The 25215-nt window shown below is 42.1% G+C and overlaps 1 protein-coding gene across 1 annotated transcript in view; it reads left to right on the top strand.

Moving 5' to 3' along the window:
* Positions 1-289: 289 nt before the first annotated feature.
* Positions 290-25215, top strand: part of LOC142139875 (uncharacterized) — a 187628-nt gene continuing 162702 nt past the window's right edge. The window contains exon 1 of the mRNA XM_075197734.1: positions 290-895. Within this exon, the coding sequence (XP_075053835.1) occupies positions 290-895 (606 nt within the window). The remainder of the gene's footprint in view (positions 896-25215) is intronic.

The raw sequence follows: 25215 nt of genomic DNA on the forward strand, positions 1-25215 counted from the left end.
GCAGCATATGAAGCAAATGGGGAGAGAAATAAATGAGCTACAAGATAATCTGAAAACAGAGCAGGGAAAAGCTCTGGTAACTGCAAAGACAGGGGCCCCGCATAAAGATAAAGGGAACGGTGAAATACCGCAACTTCAAGCTAAGCTACAGAAGCTTGAAGCAAATATTGTTACTGTTGCAGGAATCTAACTCTGAACTCAGTGAGAAAAGGGAGATGTTGCTGTCGGAAAAGAATTTGCTTGAGAATGAGGTGTTGGCGCCCCGGGGCAAAGCAGAAGTGTCAGACAAATGGGTGCAACATCTTCAGACTGCAGTAACGCAATTAGAAACCAGGTTGAGAGCATCAGTGCAAAATGTAGAACAGTTAAATGGAAAAAAACGCTTTTGGAAAAACACATTGGGGAGCTACAGGCAAAATTTTCAGATTTGGAAGGAGAGAAGTATGTAGCTATTTCCAGAGTCCATGACTGTATGCAGATTTTAGAAGAAGCCAGCCTTCAGAAAGACCAGGCACTTCTTAGAGAAAAGCAAAAGGAGGAAGATATTGAAAAGATGACGCAGGTAATAGCTAAGATAACTCAAGAAGCTGCTATGAGGACACGAAAAGAGGTAGAAAATGACAAAAATCTTTGTAATGTGCAGATTTCACGTTTGACAGATGACCTCTCAGCATTGCAAATGGAATGTGGAGAGAAGCAAAGCCTTATTGAACGCACCTTAAGAGAAAAGCGAGCTGCGGAGGAAGAACTGGAAAAGGTGTATCAAGAAGGATGGGGGAATGAGGGAGATTATAGGAAGCAGGATGAACTACAGCAGAGATGTCTGATTGCAGAACGCAGTAAATATGACCTCAATATAAGTCAAGGTCAATGTCAGAGTACAAAAGAAGAAGCAGTAAAACTGAGGAATGAGAAGGAAAATCTGCAGAAAGAACTGGATGCCAAAATCACAGATATACAAGAGAAAATTAAGATCATATCACAGGTTGAAAATGTTGGAAAGCAATATAAGACTCAATATGAAGAATTAAAGATTCAGCATGATACGTTGGCTGCCGAAACCCTCCTAGCTCAGACAGCACAATTAGAAGAGCGAGCTTCTCAAACAGATGTACAAGAGTTAAGAGATTCCCATGTCCAGGCTGAAATGAGATATCTGCACTGGCAGATCAACAAGCATCAATAAATGGAAAAGGAAATAAAGATAAAGGTCAACAGGAACAAACCCGAAAAATTCTAGCAGAGTTGTCCACAGTTCAAAAAGTACTATAGTACGCTACTAAATCTATTCAAGACAATGTCAGCAGAATACAAACTGTTAAGGATAACGTGGAGAGGTTTGCCTATGGCTTTGAGACACCTTCTACTTGGGTTTCAGGAAAAGAAAAGCAGTCAAGTGATCCAGGATTATCCAAGATGAGCCTCAAGTTACAAGCACTCAGGAAATTATTAATATGCTTTAAAAGGTAATGGCAGATTGCGATTATTACCGACTTGCCTTGGCAACAGTTAAAGGAGCTGCAAAATCAACCCTGTCAGAAACCTGAGTTCCTGTCCTCATCTATGGCTCCATTGAAAGTGGTACAGACCAAGTATATAGCAACAAAAGAAATGAAGAATACACCCCGCCAGCCTCTAGTTCGGAAACGGCGATCTCCAGTGGATTCTGGTAAGACTGTTCCAGGGGAAAAGGGTGCTAGGCGGTAGAATAAACTGAAATGTACAGAAACTGTAGGCTCAGAAACTGGAGATTGGCCAGTTATGCCAAGAAGGTTCCGGCCTCATAAGACATATGTCAGAAATGTGATTGCCTCTTTTAGATGTGGTGGCTTAGGCCATATTGCTGCTAACTGTTCACATACCTTTGAATCTATGCAATGTAATAATGCTTATATACCTCATAGAAGGTCTTTATGTGCCCAGTTAGCCTGTATTGCAAACCGACAGGCTAAGCCTGACAAATTAATTTGTGAAGTTTCTGTAGAAGGTAAAAGGGTAAAACAACTGTTAGATTCAGACAGCATGGTTTCTTTTCTAAAAGCTGAGTTGATGAGTCCCTTAAAGCATCAAGGGAAAACTGTTGGCGTAACCTGCATACACGGGGATACACTACACTGCGTTATGATACTACTGAGGTACAAGTAGAAACACAGTATGGTCATATGGTAGTCACTATGGGATTAATTCCCGATTTCAAATTTGATGGGATATTTGGGAGAAATTGTGCCCACTTTTGGAAGCTGTGGAATACCCAGTCGATTGCCAAAGTGAATAGCCCAGACCCACATGGTAATGTTACTGATACAGTGGTATGGGGTATTCTCCCCAAGTCAGAAGTGTTACCTTTATCAAATGTGGTTGGTGAGTCAGGAAAGGACAAGGGTAGCAATGGACTGCAGGCGAGTGTAAGTTCTATTGAGATGGGAAATGTTTTCAAGACTGTTAACTGTACACCTGATGTTAAAGTGAAGGAAGATGTTTATGCCTCAGAGCAATTAAGAGACCCACTCTAATAAAATCCAGAGAGAGAGTCAAAATTATTAATCAGAGGCAAGTAGAACCTGGTAATAGATTGTTGTATCCTTACTTGGCAATAAACCAGGGGTTCAAAAAGAGGTCTTTAATTGTTGATCATCCTGCTCTGAGTGTCTGTGCCATATTTCCACGTCTCATTATAAAAGTTTGCTGGCAACTACCCCAGTTTCTCCACTATCCATTGTTCCTTTGGGTTGGAAAGGATCTGTAGCCAATACCCTCCGACTCAGTTTACAGCATAAAGCTAAACGTTTTAGAAAGAAATAGATGAGCATTTAGGGTTACAAGTGTTGCATCCGTAGGTTGAAACAAAGGGGGGGGGGAGGGATATATGACAGAGTCACTGGAAGGAGACTTAATGGGAGAGGTATGTGTCCCAGGCTTTCTGCATTGTGTGCTTTAAAACAGCAGGGAGAATTTAGATGTGTGGGAAAATCTTCCCACAAAGTGTTTCCATGTGGTAACAAACCATGGTAAGGGTCCTGGTGTTATGTATGGAGAAAGAGAAGGGTGGGCACCAAACATAAGTCTCAGTCTGGATTTTCTGATCTACCAGTCTCTAAACAGACTGATCAAGAAATGCACCTGTGAGGTGCCTGTGATAAAGCAGCTAAAATATGCAGTCAGGGTCTCAGACCTGGGGAAGAGGTGAGTTGCCTCCTAAGACACTCTGCTATGGTGAGCAATATTATATATTGACTGTGTGTTTGGACACAAGGTCCAATACCTGAGAGAGGGTCTTGCTAAAATGTATTAGCTAATAGCCAGATGGCTAGGAGTTTGTTTATGTTTTTTAGATTTTCAAGCTGGTGAATAAACTAGCTGTGGCTGTTATCCTGAAACATCTGGACTTGTGTGATTTCCTGCTGCTGTTCACCAAGGGGATAGCACCTATTCCCCTGATTTTTTTATATATGTAGGGTGTTTACATGTAAAGATTTTTTCCGGGCATTTTTGACTTTCACCATCATGTAACCATCTGAGGCTAGCCTATTACATAAATAAACAACAACAAAAGATTAGTGTAAGGTGCAAGAGATAAAAATGTTGAAACACTATGTACAGAAAATATTTGGAATGTTACTCAGCATGCATTATGGAGAGTGAAGAGGCAGTAAAAATCACATGTCATTAGATGGACAGAGGCATCAGTAGATATCGAGACAAGTAGATAACCAAAAGTAAAGTGCAACATAATTTGCTGTCTCTATATAATTACATGTTATATGATGATAGACAAAGGTGGCCTGAACTCATGCTAAAAATTTCAAAGATTAGTACTATGCATTTCTCGATGGGCAGAGCATTCATCAATAGCGGATGGTGCCGTAGTTCAGTGCCGTAACTAGACATTTTGGTGCCCTGGGCGAGACTGGGCACCGGTGCCCGCCATCTAAGTGGGAGTGGCATTTGACAAGTGGGTGTGACCAACCTAATGTGGGTGTGGCTAGCACTTTACTGAAAGAATTCATATATTATAATATATATATATATATATATATATATATATATATATGTACACACACACACACACACACACACACACAGGTGCATTTTTAATTCTTTGCAAAACATTTTTACTTTATTAATTTGTCCTTTATGGGGGGAAATATATTTTTATTTGTACTCCTAATGCAATAGTATGTATTAATATAGGACTAAGTGATAATAAAGCAGTTACCACCAGCAATATTCACAGCCCATCATTCGCAAAGGCTTCCCTATTCCTTGGCATGGGGAAGTCTATTCAACGAGTATTATGACACTAATGCCATGACACCTGTTCTGTTAATAGACCAAAAGCATAAAAAAATGCTTTATTTATAGAATAAATCTTCAGATATGAGCAACAGGAAGTTCTGCATTTGAAACGCAAAAGCGTTCCAAATGCCGAACTTCCTGCTTTCGGTGGAACGCACATGAGTTTCACTGCATTGCCGGGAATGGATTGTTACTTGTAGGGGAGCTGAATTAGAGCGGCGATTCCTCTGGGCACGGAGTCAGGTATCGGGCGGCTACGCCCCCTTGGGCTTGCGCCCAGGGCGGTCGCACCACCCGCACCGCCGTCGTTACGGCTCTGTGCCAGTTACCATGTATATCAACATCCAGATAGCATGTATCTACATACTAATGTCAAGTTTGAGATTAAAATGTCAATTTTGATTTGTCCATTTGGCTAACCTCAAGTGTATTATCTTACCTAGTACAGTTGCTTCAGGATGCCTTGAATGGGCGGATCTCCTTGGTCTGATGCCAGTTGGCTGGTGGTGTTTGGAGCTCAAATTGCCTATGCCTTCGGGGGAGAGGGACTGTAGGTGACATGAAAGTGCAGCGGCATTGAGACTGGAGCCTTCACTTTGCACAACCCCGGGGTAAAGGGGACTGCCGTGACTTGAAGTGAAGGCGTTCCCGAAGACCCATATATAAAATATGGAATGTATAAATAACACAGCTCAACAAAAAATAATTGTTTAATAGCTAAGGATATTTGACAAAAATTATGGTATTTTGTGGTTGTTGAATTCAAATCTGAAAGTATTTTTTTCAAATTGGCTCTAGTTTTTGAGATAATGGATACCCTCAATTAATAGAGAACTTAGCCATAACATTTGCATATAAGAATCTACCAAAATATTCTAGAAGGTGAGACACACAAATATTCTAGGTGGTCATTCCACGATCATTCTAGAAGATTCCCCCTCCATATACAAGTGATCGGTCACCCAATCAGCAGTCAGTTGTCAGTTGAGCATTTTTTTCTTGTTTCTCATCGATGTAATATATTTTTGTCCATATAATTAGTGAAAATAAGTGAAGTTGTATATGGAGTGGTTGTAGTGACAATTTGTATATTCAGTGTGTTTCAAGTAAGAATAAATTGATAATTTATTGACCGCAAAAGAACAAATAATCCACTATTCCATATCAAGCTTTGACTAATGAAACAATTTGTTAAGGCATTGGACAAAGATGGTGATTGCTTCAAATACATTTGTAAATCGTTCCCTGGAAAGTATGGAAAAATTTGAAAGCTGAAAGCTTTGATTTATAAACTTATCAATGATTTTAATTTCACTACATATATGATTGGTGTTGAAGCTTCTATCTGGTGCAGTTATGTCTCAGTTGTCAAGAACTTCAATTCAATAATTGGTCATTAATCTCATTCCAGTCCTCTAGAGCAGGACATTAGTGAGGCACACTTTATAGTCTATACCATTTACGACTTTATCTTTACATAAATGAACAATTCACGGAGTGATCCGCCAATCATATATTGTATATTTGCAACATATTAATGCATAGATTACACTCTAACGCTCCCATACGGCACATTTCTATAATCCACATATTTTCTGTATATTTTGTAGTCTTTCTTATGCATTTATTTTATTATTTATTTTGCACAGAATGAGCCTCCCCTCCCAGACACCGAGCCCCTCCCAGCGTATTTTAAGCTCTAATCCAGGGACTCAAGATCATTCAAACTGACTCGGTATTTAGATGTATACCACGTAGGCCAAATTTTTGGATACTTAGCTTTAGCATTTCTACTAGTATATACATATTTTTCATGTTGCATTGTATTATTAACCAGGGCTCTCCATTTATGAAAATCGGGTGGATCAGGTGCCACCACGCCCGGGAGATCACCACTTTTGCGAGTGTCATTAAATTGAAAATAGAAACAGGTGGATATTTATCAATTAGATCATCTAATGATATCCCATAAAGACAGATTTTGGGATTCATAGGGGGAGCCATTGGAATCGTATCAATCACACATTTCCAGACCTTCACCCAGAAAGCACCTACTACTGGACAATCCCATAGCATATGCCAGAAATCTGCAGGGGAAAAACTACATTTTGGACAGGATGTATCACTTCTCTGACCCATACGGTGCAAACCAACTGGAGTCAGATAAACTCTGTGAAATATATATAAATGTATTTGTTGGTACCGTAGGCAGGTTGTAGCACAAATAGATTTAAGCATGTCAATCCAATCCTCCTCCGTTAGCTGACCCAGATTCACCTGCCATTTCACTTTCAATGATTCTAACTCCTGAGGGGCCAAAGAACCATTAATAATTGAATAGAGCTGGGAAATAGTTTTATTTCTACCCACATTTAGTAAAAAAGTTTTAAGGGAAGATGCCTGAATTAAGGGAGTAGAAGTAGGAAATTGAACATTCAAGGAGTGCCGAAGTTGTAGATAACAGTAAAACGCAGAATTAGATATCCCCCTTTCCTGTGATAATTGTGCAAAGGATTTCAATGTACCAGACTGATATAGCTGTCCAATATTTACTATGCCATATTTTTGCCAAATATTATACTCTCTCAATTTATTAAGCTCCGAGAAGACGAGATTGTGCCACAAAGGATTAAAAGGATCGTAACCTTCATTTCCCACTATATTTTGAGAAATATGCCAGATTTCAACAGCCTGTTTAACTATTGGGGCCACCTTATTCAAATATTTTCCTTTATGTTTATGCTGACACCTTGATTTTTAAATTTTCTTTGTTTCTGACCGCCGGACGACATTTTTCTTTTATTTGCACTTGCACATTGGTCTTATTTGTCCTTGGCTGCCGTCTCAAATGATTTTATACACTTGTACACATTTCATTAATTTAAAGAAGCGCGCCTTTTTTTATTTCACTATTTTCTAGTTGGTTTTTTGGGAGTTGACCACTCCCTACAGCTGCTGCAGGCTTTATAAGATGAAGGTTATGGGGAAGGTTTTAAATGGAACACTGTGAATGTAAATTTGTACCACTAGCTTAGGGACTCACCTACAGGAGATGCCTTGACGCCGATAGGTGAGCTTAACCCCAATATAGCTATATTGTGCACAAAATTCTCCTTTATGTTTATGCTGACACAGTGATTTTTAAATTCTGTTTGTTTCTGAGCGTTGACAACATTTTTCTTTTATTTGCACTTGCACATTGGTCTTATTTGTCCTTGGCTGCTGTCTCAAATGATTTTATACACTTGTACACATTTCATTAATTTAAAGAAGCGCGCCTTTTTTTCTTTCATTATTTTTAAGGGAAGATGCCTGAATTAAGGGAGTAGAAGTAAGAAATTGAGAGTTCAAGGATTGTCGAAGTTGTAGATAACAGTAAAATGCAGAATTAGATATCCCCCTTTCCTTTGATAATTGTGCAAAGGATTTTAATGTACCAGACTGATATAGCTGTCCAATATTTACTATACCATATTTTTGTCAAATATTATACTCTCTCAATTTATTAAGCTCTGGGAAGGAGAGATTGTGCCACAAAGGAGTAAAAGGATTGTAACCTTCATTTCCCACTATATTTTGAGAAATACGCCAGATTTCAACAGCCTGTTTAACTATTGGGGCCACCTTACTCGAATATTTCACCCTTAGTAATATTCCCATAGGCAGCAAGAGTGCTCCGCCTGAAGCCTGCTCGGCCAGAAAGCCCAACAGATCAAGAGGAATCTGATCTCCCGCCCGATTAATCAAATGGGCAAGTTGTGCTGCTTATTAATATATTCTCAAATTTGGAAGCGCTAATCCACCATCAGCCTTAGCTCTGTATAAAATAGACATTTGGATACGTGCTCTTCCCTCGGCCCAAACAAACGAGGAAATAAGTCTGTCTATTTTACTAAACATTGCTCGAGGGAGGTATATCGGGAAGTGCTGAAGAGTGTATAGGAATTTAGGCTGTATTACCATCTTAAAAAGGTTAATCCTTCCCGTTACCATAAGGGGGAGTGTTTTCCAAATATGTGATTTTACTTTAAAATATTCTATAACCGGATCAATATTAAGAGATACAAATTCACTCGCCAAATTAGATATCCAGACTCCAAGATACTTAAACCTTTTGGTCCATTTAAGAGAGTGTCTAGATCTATCCTCAGAGGGATTTACGCCATGGAGGGGAAATATATAAGATTTGTCCCAGTTGATCAATAGGCTTGAAAATATTCCAAAATTATTAACCACCTCTAATAGACAGTTCAATGAGGAATCAGAGTCCGACAAAAACAGCAACATGTCTTCACCATAAAGAGCTTTATAATCACAAACTTCTCAAATTGGAAGCCCAACAATTAACAAATGGTCCCTAATGAAGCAGGCAAGGGGTTCAATGGCCAGCGCAAATAATACTGGAGACAGGGGAAAAAGCCTTGCCTGGTTCCTCGCCCCAAACTAAAGGAGGGAGATGTGTACCCATTTACAGAAACTCTTGCCGTTGGTTCCGAATACAGTAGCCATATCCATTTAATAAACTCCGCCCCTAGCCCGAATCTATGCAGTACCTCCCAAAGGCAACCTCACTCGACCGAGTTGAAGGCCTTGGCAGCATCCAAGGACACCACAACTGCCCCCTCCTCGGCCACATGGGGCAACTGAATATGAGTATAGAGATGTCTTAGATTTGAAAAGGTGGATTTACCGGGCATAAAGCCTGTTTGATCAGGGTGAATTATTTCAGAAATAACTAAGTTAAGCCTAGAGGCAAGTATCTTAGCCAGTATTTTAACATCGGTGCATAGTAAAGAGATAGGTCTATATGACTTGGGATAGAGGGGATCCTTTCCAGGTTTCGGCAAGACCATTATTAGCGCTTCTGACATAGATGGAGGCAATGAGCCTGAATCAAAAAGGCCATTATACAAATCCAGCAACTGGGGAACAAAAAAGTCTTTAAACTTTTTATATAGCTCTATAGGTAGGCCATCAATTCCCTGTGCCTTATGACCAGGGAATGAGGATATAGCAGACTCTATTTCCTCCATCATAGTAGGCGCATTAAAAAGAGATGCCGAGTCCTGAGAAAGACAGGGAAGTTTGATAGAGTCCAAGTAACCCGACAGCTGCGTCTGAGAATATTTGGCTCTTGAAGTATAAGCTTCTTCATAGTATTGATAAAAAGTATCAACAATTTCACCAACTCTAAAAAGTTTTTCGTTTTGACTATTATAAATTGCTGAGATTACTCTACTGAACTGTTGATCTCTTTCAAGGCAAGCCAAATAACTTCCACCCATATCAGCCTCTGAGTATTGCCTATGTTGGGAAAATAAGAGCCGACGTTTAGACTTATCTAGGAGATGATCTCTCCATTCTATCTGAGCCCTTAACCAGTGTAGACGATCATCAGGGATATGTGAGCTTATATGTAAACATTCCCGATCTCTACAACGCTGTTCTAAATCAGACTCTTTCTTCCTGTTGGAATTCTTAATTTCAGCAATACATTTAATTAGAGTTCCCCTCAAGAAGGCCTTGAATGTATCCCAAAGAATATTCATATGCGTTGACCCATTATTGTCAGTAAAAAACGCTTCCCAAGGAACTGTAAGGATTACTCCCGTGCCCATCGTGTTCAGCCAGCATGGGTTTAGCTTACAAAATCTTACTCTTCTATCACTTGACAAGTCTATACCAACAAGAAGCGGGGAGTGGTCTGAGATACCTCTGAACAAATATTCTATCGAAGTTACATAAAGGGACAACGATAAGGATGGTAAGATCAAATCTAACCAGGTGTTATAACTAGTTGAGTGACATGAAAATTGCTATTTATTAGCATTTCTGCATCTTCATACATTTCCAGACCCACTTCTTCTACGACCCGAGAGAAAGCGGTGGGACCACCTTGTAATGGTACACCTAACTCCCGCCATCTATCTAAACCTGCGTGTAGAACATTATTAAAACTCCCAGACATACCACTGGGGTAGCCAGAGATAGCGACATGAATGAGGAGGCTTTACACAAAACATCATTATTATATGGTGGTGGAATATTTATTGCAAAAATAATAAGTGGGGAGAAGTTAACAATTGCCCTTAGGAACACATATCTACCATAGGGATCAATTTCCACATGCTCTAACGTAAAGGTCAAGGATTTCCTTATCAGTATAGATATACAGGCTGTCAGAAAAGTCTCACCGCTGCTGTTTTTAAATGCTGTGATTCTTCTCAAAGAAGGTCACCATCATCTAGCAGCCTTCCACAACTAGTATAGAGATCTTTTTCAGCAAGAACCAGCATTAATCAGGATAGCTATATCGGATTGTGTAGGAGAGCAAGAACTACACGTCCTACTCCATACTACTCCAAGCCACGCCCAGCATGTTATCTTACATTTTGGTATTCTGGAAATACTCATGGTAAAACGGAAGTGAGTGTGGGAGTAACCTGGTCGTTAGACTGCAGGGATTCAATCAATGCTGCTAGAGATGTGGGTAGTTGGGAAACAGAGGCATCCCAATGTGCACCAGGGCCGTCTGTGACATACTCATGCCAACTAAACCATTTTATAATAGGTGCTGATGCAGATGAGGAAAAGGGTACATTTACTGTCTCCATCTCAAAGCTATATTAAATTTTTGAGACAATGCGGGTGATGGTTGGGGGTGGGGGGTAGGAGACTTCCAGTTTTGAGCGATCGCTGCCCTAGTGGCTATAAGCATATGTCCCAATAGGTAGCAGTCATGTTTAGGAATAGAAGTCGGGTATAAATGGAGTAAGGCCAGTGCAGGGTCTGGAGCAATGGTAGTTTTCAAAACAGTGGAAATCAAGGCAAAGACCTCATCCCAGAGTGGCTGGAACACCGGATATCAGCAATCTGGGCACAGTGGCGCCAACAGAATTTTGACTGATTTGGCCAAATCTTGTGAATCCGGGGTGAGGTATCGCCAGTTGAGGAGCTTAACTTGCAATTCTGTGTGGTTAATGCACTTTGACATGTGGTGGGAGGATAAGTAGATAGTTTTCCATTATTGCTGAGTAAGGGATAAACCTACATCTGCTTCCCAGCGAAGCTGGGCTGGGGCTTTAGAGGGCAGAATCAAGGAGTGGAGATCCTGGTACCAGAACGTTATTCTGCCTTTATTGGCACCTTTTGTCAGTCTATCTAAAATTAGAGCTGGTGGTAGAGGGAAAGAGTGAGGAGCCTTAGAGGCCTTTAACACCCAATGCCTGACTTGCAGGTATTTATATGTCTCAGATATGGGGAGGCTTGGTCTTGGAGCAGGGAGAAGGGAAGGAAAAGACTCTGGGCAAACAAATCAGACAGAGATGTAATCCCTCTGTTCTTCCAACATTTTTATGTTTTCAATGGGTAACAAATTATCTAAAACATTAGAACCCATCTAGTAATCCAATGATATATTCGGAATCAGCACCACAAAGTTAGTCCAAAATCACTCTATTATGATTGCCAATAAAATGAGTGTTGACCAATGTAATATATACAGTATATGTTATATTAGTGAAGTGTAAGAAATATATAATAGACAGTTCAAATAGGGCAATACTTGTCCTTCCCACAAAAGTAAATCTAGATAACTGTCATTGATGCAGATATGGTTACTAAAAATATCTGTCTTGATAAGACAATGCTTATGAGAGTCCACCTTCTGAGATATTAAGAAGCCATAATTTTGCTCTGGCAAAGAATACATGTATAAATGGAGATATGATGGCTGATGGTGATGGCGTTATTTGAATTGGAGAAAGCAAATGCAGTGATGGCAAAGTTACAAAGTCTTTCATTAAGACGAGAGTAGACACAAGACCTCAACAATGGACAGCGGCATTAGTAGACATTCAAAAGATGATGAGAGGGCACAATATTAAATGGTGCAACTCAAGATGGCATTGTCCCTGGGGGACACCCACCCACCCAAATGTGGAAAAAGGACGTGCACATAGTTTAAAAACCCAACCACTTCAGCAACAAGGACTGTGGCTGAAGTGCTTAATTTGTTTGGCCCACACAAAAGCCAAGGTTTTGGTTGTTGAACTGGAGACTAGATAGGGATGTTAGCAAATGAATCACACTGTCACTGTTCATCTTCCTCAATGGTGACAAATGACAATCATCACCCTCATCAAAGACATTTATATCAATTACATTTACATTTAAAATAAAATACACCAATAAGGTAACTGTTAAGCAGAATGTGTGGCACATTGGAGTTGGTCAGCAGCATTTTTCTGGAGAAAATTGATGAAAATGTGGACAGTTGTGAAGAGATCATTAGAAAATAGACTGTAAATGACTGTCAATGCTATAATAGAAAAATAGAAACAGAGCTCAAAATCATGTAATTTTCCTATTTTTCAATTTTTTTTATTAAATCCAGATTCAAAACCAAAAACTTTTATGATTTTGTGGCAAACACTTGTATCAACACCAAAGCACGACGACATTTTAGAACCAAAACCACATCCAAAAGCCAAAACATAGGGGTCAGCACCAATCTGTAGGATTAATACTTCATGTTCCTAGAAACACACATGTTTTGCAGTGGTAAGGACAAGCAGATGGAGAAGTCATCACGGGAACAACCTCCTCTCCATCTACTGGTCCTGTACATTCACCATCAGTGGACCTACGGGATGACTAAGCATGAAATAGCTTCTAACTGCGACCGCTACAACCCTCAAGGAGATGAAGGACCAGCAGTCACACTATTTTGGGCATTTAGTATTAACTATAGCGGAGCCTGCGCTGCACTGGTGCCCTTATCAATTCCCACTGACCTAGGGACTGTACCCGCATCTGGCCCTGCTATGCATGAGCCTAGTAGAGCAGTCTCACACCTCCTCTCTTGCAGTAACCAGTGCTCATTCAATATGGAGTCAAATGTGGAGTGCATTGTTTACGGAAACCACAAAAGTCTTGCAGCGGAGACGAGCCTAAAGAAATTTGCCCCATGTGGGGCCTTATTGCTTCGGGGGAGGGGGGGCAGGATGTAAAGTGCCTGTATACTGATGTTAGAGGCACTGAGGGATGCCTACATCACATGGAAGAATGACAACCATTATTTTGGTTGCATGAATTACTGGATGGAATATGTTACGGTTAACATTCGCAGGCCAAAGGTAGACAATAAGCATGTGAAAAAAAGAGAAACTTCAGGAGTGGCTGGGATGTGAGAAATGATCTGGAGGAGATCAAGGGGAGCCTGAAAAGACACTTTGAAGAGGAATACAGATTGCTTCATCTTCTGTTCCAAGTTGGAGAACCTGTCAAAGATGAGAACTGTAACTATTTGCCTTTTAGGAAACTGTACTCTGACCACACTCCCCTGTATGAGCTGTGAAATGGTATTAGTATTCCCAGGAAGGGGAAAGAGGCCATCATGGGAGTCATCAGAGACTACTATGGCAGCCTCAACTCCACAAAGGCAACTGACCAGGACGCGGCTGATAAGTTCCTGCAAGGTATCGCTTTCAGTACTGATCCTGCGGGTAAGGCAGCATGGGTACTCTCCTGGTGCTGGAGGAGCTGCACTCTTCCACTAAATCCTTTACCCCACGTAGTACCATGTGTAGTGACTATCTTCCAGAGGAGTTCTATGTAGCACTGTGGGTCCTCATAAGCTCAGAACTGCTAGAACTGTACGAGGAGATGGTGATAGAAGGTAGAATGCCTCCAGTGCTGAGGGAGGGAAACATCACAATCTTGTATAAGAGGACATAGGTGACCTTAAAAATCAGTGACCTGTCTCTCACCTACACATGGACTAAAAGATCCTAGCCAAAGTACTAGCCAACTGGATAAAGACTGTCATGAGACAAATAGTTTACCCGGAGAAGACATGGTTCATTATATCAAGGACTGGCATGTGCAAGTGGCCTTGGTCAGCCTTGATCAGGAGAATGCCTTTGATTATGTTTCACATGAGTTTATGCGTAGGGCACTGCAGAGATTTGGTTTGGAGGATATGTTTTGTTCGTATGTTAACCTGATGTACTATGACATTTACAGCTCCGTGTTAAGGATTGACTAGAAGACTCTTTCACTACTTCTTTTTGTGTGTTGTATAGAGTTTTTTGTAATGTGCATCAGACAGAATCCAGATATTAGAGGGATCATCACACCAGGACTTGACTGATGAGAAGCCAAGTGATGGTGTTACTGTCTTCTGCGCAGATCAGTGTTCAGTGACGGTACTCATCCAGACCTGCAAGAGCTTCAGGGGCAAAGGTCAACTGTGGGAAGTCAGAGGAATGCTCTTCTGGCAGTGGAATCTGTCATCCTTTGCTGCTTTCCCCTTCACTATCAAGCCAGACTTCAAAACAATTTTGGGAGGTTTGGTGTGGTAGAGAGGGAGCAGCCCTAACATTTTGGGAGGAGAAGCTGGTGACAGTACGATAGAAAATTGTGCTGTGGAGCCTTAAAGACCTTACCATTGAAAGAAAAGCACTGCTGCCAGACAATGAGATACTTTGGCATAAAATCCTTTATCATAAATACACGTAGAAACATGACACCTATATGTGTCGATGCCCCTACCCGAAATTAAAATCGTAATCCCTTGTCTTACAATATAGAAGTGGGATTGCGCTTGTTTTCAACATAGAAGGAGGTAGGAGTATTTATAGTTCAAAACTCTGAACTGGCAGAATCTCTGACATATAACCATGAACATGTTAGTGACACGATAATAAATAAAACAAGCAAAATAATAAGGCACATATTTACAAGGCAGAAACACAATTACCATCATCCACTAGTTAAATGATAAACTAATAAAATATTAATTTATAAAGACAATATTTTAGTTAAAAATCAAGGTTTCAGCCTTCTGGACTCATCCTGTGTCTCCAACGTTATTTGATTTCAGTTGTGCCCCAAAAATTCACTATGAATCTCTCAGAGAACTCATGCAGGCATTTCAAATAGGCAGATACAGAATGGTTCTCCACTCCCTTTTTGATGTTTCTAATATAAGTATATATTGAAAGGGCGTGATGTTTTACCTATGTAAAAAAAGGCCACAGATGCATTATAATAAATAAATATTGATTTTGTATGGCATTTAAGAACTTCTTTTTAATCATATATGTTCTTCTCTTAACCTCAAATTCAAAAAATGTATTCTTGTCTATTTTTACAGATTTTTGATCACAGTGTATTCTCTACATCCGTGGAAACCTGTAGTCCTAATGCAGTTCTCCTTCTTTCTATTAATATAAGTACTTTTTACTAATTTATTCTTCAGATTTGGTGCTTTCCTATAGATTAATATGGGTACATAAGGTAGGCTATTTAGGTGTACAACCATTCTTTGTAGCACTTTCTAGGGCATTATTCCCTTTAACAGTTGAGTACTCTTTTTGTAAAAAAAAAAAAAATATTTTACCCTTCTAGCTTGTTCATTAAACAATTTTTTTTCAGAGCAAATTTTCTTAAGTCTTTAAAATGTCCATTTGAAATATTCTCAGGTCAATTGTGATGGTGACTACTTGAGGCTTCAATATAAGAATTAGTCTGAGGGATTTGCATAATTTAATGTATGGCTATTTATTATTATTTACATGGCACCACAAGTTGTTCATAATGCCGTAGATTGTAAACAATAAGACAGTACACACTATGTCAGGACAGAACAATAAACGCGTAACACTATAACTCCTAAAGCTCCAACCAGAGCTAATAATATCCAGCTACAGGAAGGCTAGAAGAGGAGGAGAGAGCAGGATACATTCCCCAAAACCTGAGAACCTGTGCCCAAAAGTGTGGGCGCAGCTAACAGGTAAGAGGTGCAAAGATATTCAGGAGTGGAGTCAAAGGCAGAAAGCCCAAGGAGAAGGTGGGCAGTGTAGCTGAAGCAGAAGTAATAAATAGCGAGACAGGAGGGAAGCTCAAAAGAGCTAAAAAGCTAAAGAGAGGGCAAACAGACATCAGACACAAGGGGTAGTCAGTGAAGGGTATCTGGGGTAAGAGGAACGTTTATGAGGGATAGAGGATGAGAGAGGGTGAGATAACAAGCACAGAGAGATGGTTAAGCAGATGGCTGGTAGCCTTTCAAGAAGAGGTGAGTTTTCAGTGCCCGTTTGAAGATGCACAGACTAGGGGAAAGTCTGGTAAACTGAGGGTGAACGTTCCCGTGGAGAGGGGCAGCCCGGGAGAAATCTTGGATTTGGGAGTAAAATCAAGGGGGTGGAGAGGTGACGGTCATTGGCCTATCCCAGGGATCGGGAGGGAGTGTCATTGAGAGGAGGTTGGAATTGTAGGGAGCAGTGGAGTGGGTGTGGCGTTAAGGGCAGAGTAGCTTGAGATCCTCAACTGCTAGAACCACTTTGCGAGATGTTCACCGATAGCATCCCCATTTTCGAGGAACTTGCTATGTTCAACAGTACTCGGTTGCCCCCAGGATAGGCTTGGGTTGTAACAGTTGTTGAGCTAGCACCTGCCTGGTAGAGATGACCGGACACAGAAGTAGTAGTGAGCAGCCAGGATATATTAGCAGAACCCTGAGCCAGACAGACAAGGGTCAATATGCAATAGACTGGCACATTATGGTGAGCAACCATAATGTAATTGGCAGAACTCAGAGACAGACGGGCAGGGATCAGGAGTAGAGAAGACAGTGGAATCCTTTAAATAAGCCATGGGTCAGGTAGGTAGAGATATGAGAGCAAATCCATTTAACAAAGCCAAAAGTGAGGAGTGGAGAAGACAGAAGATTTCCAAGTCTGCTTTATTACCTTTCCATAAAAGAAATATCGTCTATATATCTCAACCAGGACACTAGGCCTTCCCTGCCTTATATACCCCATGTAACCAATCAAGAGGCAAGAAGAACCAGCGTAATTATGATCCCCAGGGGCTGCCTAATTAATGCACAATACATTTGAAAGATTCCTTAATAGGCTAATTACCTCCCACAGTGTCATAACACAAAACGGATACAAGGCATCAGACATACATTATAAAAGATGGAGCACCTAGCCAAAATGCAAAAATTATAACTAAGTGGCTCGGGGATCAAAACATCAAAATTTTGGGTCCATGGCCAGGAAACTCCCCGGACCTTAATCCCATTGAGAACTTGTGGTCAATCTCAATAGATGGATGGACAAACAAAAAAACACAAATTCTGACAAACTCCAAGCTCTGATTAGGCAAAAATGGGTGACCATCAGTCAGTATGTGGCCCAGAAGTTGATTGACAGCATGTGAGGGTAAATTGCAGAGGTCTTGAAAAAGAAGGGTCAACACTGTAAATATTGACTCTTTGCATAAACTTAATGTAATTGTGAAAAAAAGCCTTTGACACTTATGAAATGTTTGTGTCACGGAGGTGACTTTAGTACCTCCAAGTATTGGCTCAGCTATGCCAGGAGGCGCGGAGTCTAACACGCCGCCGGTATTCACCAGGGACCCCCACAAGGGAGTTTGGACTTTGCGGCGAACGACGTGCAGGTCGCGGCCCTCCCAGGTAGCTACTTGCGAGGTAAGGGCAAATCCGTGGAGGTACAGGCCGAGTCAGAACCAAGCGGGCAGGTAAGGTACAAAATCAGAAGGCAGAGGATAGTCAGCAGGCCGAGGTCAGAACCGAAGAATAAATGCAGGACACAGGGAGAATCCAAAGGCAAGGTCAGGAAGCCGGGTCAATAACAGGAATCAATGGAGAATACACTAAGGATGGCTGAAACGCTGGAGGCTAGGAAACTAGTTGCTCTGGCATCCTAGTGATGTCAGAGCAGGATATAAATAGCAAGAGCTAAACCCCCATTGGTGGGCAGTGATTCGGTGGCCAGCTGTCTGGCCGCCGACAGGAAATCATAGCAGCGCGTCCCGTTGTCATGGCGACGGGCGCGCATGCGCACACCGCCCCTGGAAGGTGCGTCTCCGTTGCCTAGCAACGGGACGCTGAAGGAGAGTCAGACGTCCGTCCCTGCTTAGCGTGGAGGCGCGGGGACGGCGTCTGACAGTTTGTAATTTTACTTCAGTATGCCACAGCAACATCTGACATAAAGGTCTAAAAACAGTGAAGCAGCAAACTTTGTGAAAACAAATACTTGTGTATGACTGTAGTTCCTATGAGCCACCTGTTTGCAAAATAGCTGTTTGCCAAAAAATCTATGATAAGGAATAGGGAGAGACTGAATTGAAGCTGCAGCCATTCTAATGGGTAGACAAAGACAAGAGCCTGAACAATTACTGTCCCACTGGATTATCTGACCTGCCATGCAGTTGATGGTTGGATTATGCTGGGACAATCATGGCTACATTAAGGAACAAAAAAGAGGAAATGTGTATATATAGGGCACTCGATGACTCATATATTTTATGCTATATTAAAAAACTACATTTTATTGGTATACATTAAAAATGGAGAATGATTGTGTCTCATTCCCATATAGAACCAGTGAAATATTAAAAAAGAAAATGGATTTTATTTATAACTTGAATTTCTGTTAACATGGTAGCAAAAATTACCTAGCCACCTCACTGCTCATCCATTATAACCATTAATGTTAGATTTATTAGTCTTAATAATGAAATAATTTGTTTGGTGTGTGTGAGCTTTTTCAAAAAGGGGATTCTTGGAATTAGACATCCATACTAATATTGTTGTTCGCAGAGCTTGAGTATGATAACGCCCTTATTAATATAATTTGGATGTAAATATTATGGTAATAAAGGATATCAATATTTATAAATCATTTATATGTTGCAGTTATGCTCAATTCGACATTAGCACCATATTAACCCAATGATATATAATTCGGTTAGAACAAGTCCCTATAGACTGGGTGTGGCACATGTTGAAGTATTTCTCCATTGCTCCAAGCCTGCTTATGTATCTCTTCACTTTGGCCAGATTGTAAGCTCTTCATCCAAGGAACTTTGCCACACAGACCACTGACATCTTTGCTATGTCTCAGCCCAAGTGGTGAAACAGTCCAAGCTGGTTTGGGTTTTGGAGTTGTGCATTTCGTGTTTCCCTACTTGTTGAAGTATTTCTCCATTGCTCCAAGCTGAGGGGAGGGAAGCGCAGCGGCGATTTTTAAAGGGTGGGTCGGCGATTTTTAAAGGGGGGGGGCGGCGATTTTCAAACTTTGCCTAGGGCGCCAAGGACCCTAGCACCGGCGCTGTGTGTGGTTGCTTGTTTACTAGCAACCTCTTAATTTTAAAATATACTATGTAAAAAAATGTCCCTTAAATGTTAAAAGAGTTACTTCAAACACTACCAAGCTTTGGACCTTTTGAAAAACAGTGCCAAAATAGACTTCTGCCCCAATTGCCACTTTGTTTACAAGTGGGCCCACACCCAAATGGCAACCAGAAAAACCACACAAGCAAGCAATATAAACGCGTTTGTGTCAGACGCTAGTGGAGCATTTTTGGAAGGCAGTATCCACATTACGTGTAAACGAACTTTGGGACAGCAGATAAACCACTAACCACCCTTTTCAGTTTATATTTACATTGTAAGCTATTTGTGATATGTTATACATCACCTATATTGATCATTGGTCCAGCCATGCAATGTTCCATTCCCGGCCCACACAGATACTCCTTTTTTGCGCTACTAAAATGTGTTTGAATACACACATTGATAGCCAGCACACACTGAACATGTGTTGTGCCCCTCACAATGTATGCTCCAAATAGTTTGTGTACAAATTAGAGATTGGTTCGTGGTGTAAAAATGTGTCATTGCTTGTCAATACAATTTACATTGCTATTGGCCTCTGAAAGGGGCAAGTCTCCAAAATAAGCCCCATTCAGGATGGGTTTCTCTTAATGTCAGATCTGTTAGTGTGTGTTTGTGTAAAGAATCTTTAGGGATACTTTGTGGCATAGTAACAACTATGCTTGTTTCAACATGATAGCAAATGTAAGGAAATCACCAGTACTTTCAAAGTGTTAGACATCACATTATTCTTATATAACTTACATACTAACTCGTATTTCATGAGGCAAACAAATACTTGATACTTTATTTGTACAATGAAAAGAAAAGATTCTATTTGTGTGCTACATGTTAAAACAGTCATTATGTAATTTACGTGCCAAACCAATTACTCATTTGCGCCTCTTGCATTTTGACATGGTTTGGGCAAGGACACTATTTTATAAACATTTTAATGTTAGTGGCTTTAAGATTAAGGACACATGTACAATTTTCTTTCGGGTCTCCATCTAGCACACATTAGTCCTTTGACTGTTTAATGTCTGGGTGATATTGTAGATAATGTATTAATGGTATTGTGAGGCTTCATAGTTGATAGTTTCATAGCTTTTGCTAAATGGGTAACTGTCTGTGTATTATCAAACAATCCAAACGTACCTAAAAAATTTTTTAATGAGGTTGGGCCTAATTTCAATTAACATGACCTTGCTTTAATTAAAACAACTACTGTAGGGGAGCTTCAACCTACTGACCTGGCCTCTATAAAAGTGTATGCATGCAAGTGTTCAGAAGCAAACAAACACAATGGCCAGATTCGGACAAAAAGCCATACAGAATGACGTATTGTGTATATTTGGTCTGGTTGGCCAGGCTCAGACCATTGTGATTTATTACATCACTACTGGATAGTGCAGTTTTAGAGACAAATGAGCTCTTGGACATCCATCACTAGTCGATGGAGATAATGTGTTGTCTACTTACTAAGATTACAGGGTGTAGTTCTTTGGCAGAGGTAAAAATTCCCAATCCTCCCTGTGTATTATATTACAAAACATTATTATCCTGACACACTGCAAACAGCTCACACAGCACAACAGACTTAGGTTGTTTTCCAAAATATGTGCCTATTGCAATAATGACAGGAATGACCATTGATCTAAGTGGTTTGGTGCAGTCCTGGCAGTGTGCCAGCCACTGTGCATTAGCACTATTCTAAAAGGCTAATGGCTTCGTATATATTGTAAATTTGGCCGTATACATACTGGTACATATTTTACGTTAACATTTATGTCCTTGGTGCATACCTAGAATGATTTAAACTAGTCCATTCGTTGCATTTTAACCTGTAAATTGTATCACATTATTGACAGGTAACATATTAAGATAGGCAAATATCCTTGGCTGGAGGAATTTTGCTACCTAGCAAGGTACACTGTAGTTGTTAAATGCTTTGCTCGCCACCATTTAGTCACACAAACCAAGAGACACTGCAACTGGGGTAAACTATGTCTGCTTTTGGTAGCCATTACCCAGTATGAGATATGTTAGAAAATGCACCTATTATGGCTGCCATTCACATGACGCTAGTTTAAATATTAGAGATTTCCAAACCTGATTAGCAGGGCCTGATTAAGGGTTCTGGCCGCCCTAGGCTAATACGGCCGCAGCAAACCCCCCCCCCCCCCCTCCTCCGAATATATAGGTGTATAGGAACACTCCTGAATATGAATGTTCAGGTGTATTCTCCAGCATTCAAATTTAGACAGATTGTGCCATTGTCTCTTACCTGTTCTTGCTCTTCTCTCTTGCAACTTTGTTATCCTCTCGCTGGCTTCTGGAAAGTTGGCGTCCCGTTTTGAAAATGCAAAAATTTATTAAAATGCAAAATGTTAACAAACCCTGAATGATTAGGCCCTTTAGTTAAAACAAAACACTCCATTATGGCCAGCTAAAAGTACCCCATTGGACAGGCATATATAAGCAATATCTGAATATTTGTTGTCAATCAAATACAAACCTCTACCAGCCCCATCTCACTAATATTTAGTATTCTAGTGATTGCTGAGACCACCCATGTGACCACCACACAATCATGAGATTCTGCCCCCCAAAGCTGCTCTATTTTTTAAATACCCCCTGCAGCCATTTTCCTTAACCACAACCCCCCCCACAGCCATTTTCCTTAACCCCTGCTGCAGCCATTTTCTTTACCTCCCACCCTGCATCCATCCGCCTTGCAGCTATTTTCCTTACCTCCACTCTGTAGCTATCCCCCACCCCCATCACATCAAAACTCCCCCAGTCACATATATCAGCCCCCTTCCTCTGCCCTCCTTCATACATATCAACCTCTCTCCCTCCCTATAGATTTTCATGGCAGCCCCCCCCCCTCCCACCCTATAGATTTGTATGACAGTCCCCCTCTCCCTCCCTATACATATGCATGACAGTCCCCCCTCTCCCTCCCTATAGATATGCAGGGTAGTACCCCCCTCCCTATAGATATGCAGGGTAGTTCCCCCCCTCCCTATAGATATGCAGTGTAGTTCCCCCCCACCCTATAGATATGCAGGGTAGTTCCCCCCCTCTCTATAGATATGCAGGGTAGTACCCCCCCTCCCTATAGATATGCAGGGTAGTTCCCCCCCCTCCCTATAGATATGCAGTGTAGTTCCCCTCCACCCTTTAGATATGCAGGGTAGTTCCCCTCCTCCCTATAGATATGCAGGGTAGTTCCCCCCCCTTCCTATAGATATGCAGGGCAGTTCCTCCTCCCTATAGATATGCAGGGCAGTTCCAGCCCTCCTTATAGATATGCAGGGCAGTTCCCCCCCTCCTTATAGATATGCAGGGCAGTTCCCCCCCTCCCTATAGATATGCAGGGCAGTTCCCCCCCCTCCCTATAGATATGCAGGGCAGTTCCCCCCCTCCCTATAGATATGCAGGGCAGTCCCCCCCCTCCCTATAGATATGCAGGGCAGTTCCCCCCCTCCCTATAGATATGCAGGGCAGTTCCCCCCCCCTCCCTATAGATATGCAGGGCAGTTCCCCCCCCTCCCTATAGATATGCAGGGCAGTTCCCCCCCCTCCCTATAGATATGCAGGGCAGTTCCCCCCCCCTCCCTATAGATATGCAGGGCAGTTCACCCCCCTCCACTTACCTGTAGTTGTGCCAGCGTCACTCCTCTCCTCAGATCAGCAGATAGGAAGTGAAGACGTCCTGCTTCCTGTCTGCTGCACAGCAACAGGCAGCCTGGCGATTGGCTGTGTGTTGCTAACCACTGACCACCAATGCTTTTGATCGTCGCGCCCTCCACCCCCCGCGGCGACCCCCCCACCGCGACCCCCTGCGGCGACCCCCCCACCCCTCCCCCACCCCGAAAAAAAAAATGAATGAAGAAAAAAAAAAGAATGAAAAAAAAATAAAAAATACCTGCAGCGCCGCGCCCCCCCGGGACCCAGTGCCCCAGGCTGCAGCCTGGTCAGCCTAGTGGTTGATCAGGCCCTGCTGATTAGTGATGTACATGTGTACTGACATTTAGAGCTTTAATCTGCAGATCCAAGCCATGTTTACATTAAATATTTAGCAATGTGTTGACTATGGAGAAATTAATGTCATGCCTGCATGCGTTGTCATGTACGACATCACTAAATAGTTAGTGGTCAAAGACTGAAATTTAGAGTTAGACATAAGGGTGTTAGCAGTCGCGGCGGCCGCTGGCACCGCCGCGACTCTCACCTATTTTCTGCAGGCGTCCCGGTCGTCGCTATGGCAACCGGGACGTCACTTCCTGCTTTGACCCGGCCGTTGCCAGGGCAACGGTCGGACGTTAGTTACAGAGGCGCTGCGTCCCGGCAGCTGGAAACAGCCGGGCGCATGCACAGAAGCGCCCACAAGCCTGTGGGCTGATTAACATGGCAGGATTGAGCCTGCCCATGTGATGTCAGAGCTAAGCTCTGATTGGCCACTACTGGTATTTAAGGCAGTGAGGTTTGCAGCCTTACTGCCGGTTATAGCGTTCTGTCCTCAGTTCTGCTGCCTGCTTGTGCTATCCATTTTGGTTCCTGCTACCTTGGATTTGACTACCCGTGTTTTGACCCCTGCTTGTTATTGGACCTGTGACCGTTCTCTTCTGACCTTGACCTTTTGCCTGGAATTCGGATTTTGCTTCTCTGCCTGTGAGTTTGACCCTTCGCTTGCCCTTGGATATTGCATCTGTGCCTGTGACCTTTTGACCTAGGATTCTTCTTATACTACAGTCCACCAATCACTCCACTCCTGGGAACTCCTTTAAGTCAGTATACGTTACTCGACCCTCGGTCGGCCCGCAGCCCAGTCTGTCCCCACCACTAGGGGCTCCAGCGAACACCTGGCCTTCTGAGTAGTTCCCGAGTTTCACTGTACTGACTTGGGAGTTCCTAACATTATAATCGGCCAGGAAGATTGGTATCATACGGCCATGGATGGAGAAGAATCGAATCTGTCCCCAGCCCAAATTCTGGCCAACCAGATACAGGCGATTTCTCAAGTGGTGCAGACTTTATCCCAGCGTCTGGCAGTCCAAGAAGAGGTTTCCAGAGACCGGCAGCTCCAGCAAGTTCCCGCTGGTGACACACCGGAGCCTAAGATGAATTTGCCTGACCGATTCTCTGGAAGCAGGCCAGCCTTCCGTAATTTCAAAGAGAGCTGCAAATTGTACTTCCGTCTGAAACCACGTTCCTCTGGTTCCGAACAGCAGAGGGTAGGGATCATCATCTCATTACTCCAGCGCGACCCGCAGTCTTGGGCCTTCTCCTTGCCTTCCACAAGTCCAGCCTTACAGTCTGTGGATGCCTTCTTTCAAGCTCTGGGGTTATTGTACGATGACCCGGACAGGGTAGCCTCAGCTGAGGCTCATCTTCGCACGCTGAGGCAAGGACGTCGCTCAGCGGAAGAGTACTGTGCGGAATTTCGACGATGGTCTACTGATAGCGCCTGGAACGATCCAGCATTGAAAAGTCAATTTCGCTTAGGACTCACTGAGCAGATAAAGGATTCTTTGGTCCAGTATCCGATATCCGACACGTTGGAGAATTTGATGCAACTCGTTATAAAAATTGATCGGCGGATCAGAGAGAGGAAGGCCGAACGGGAGTCCTCTGCTCCTCTGGACGTTTTGCTCAACTTGATAATACTTTGCCTGATTCCTCCGAACCCATGCAGTTGGGCGCTTATCGTTTGCCTCCGG

The sequence above is a fragment of the Mixophyes fleayi genome, chromosome 2, assembly GCF_038048845.1.
Source record: "Mixophyes fleayi isolate aMixFle1 chromosome 2, aMixFle1.hap1, whole genome shotgun sequence".
Taxonomy (NCBI): domain Eukaryota; kingdom Metazoa; phylum Chordata; class Amphibia; order Anura; family Limnodynastidae; genus Mixophyes; species Mixophyes fleayi.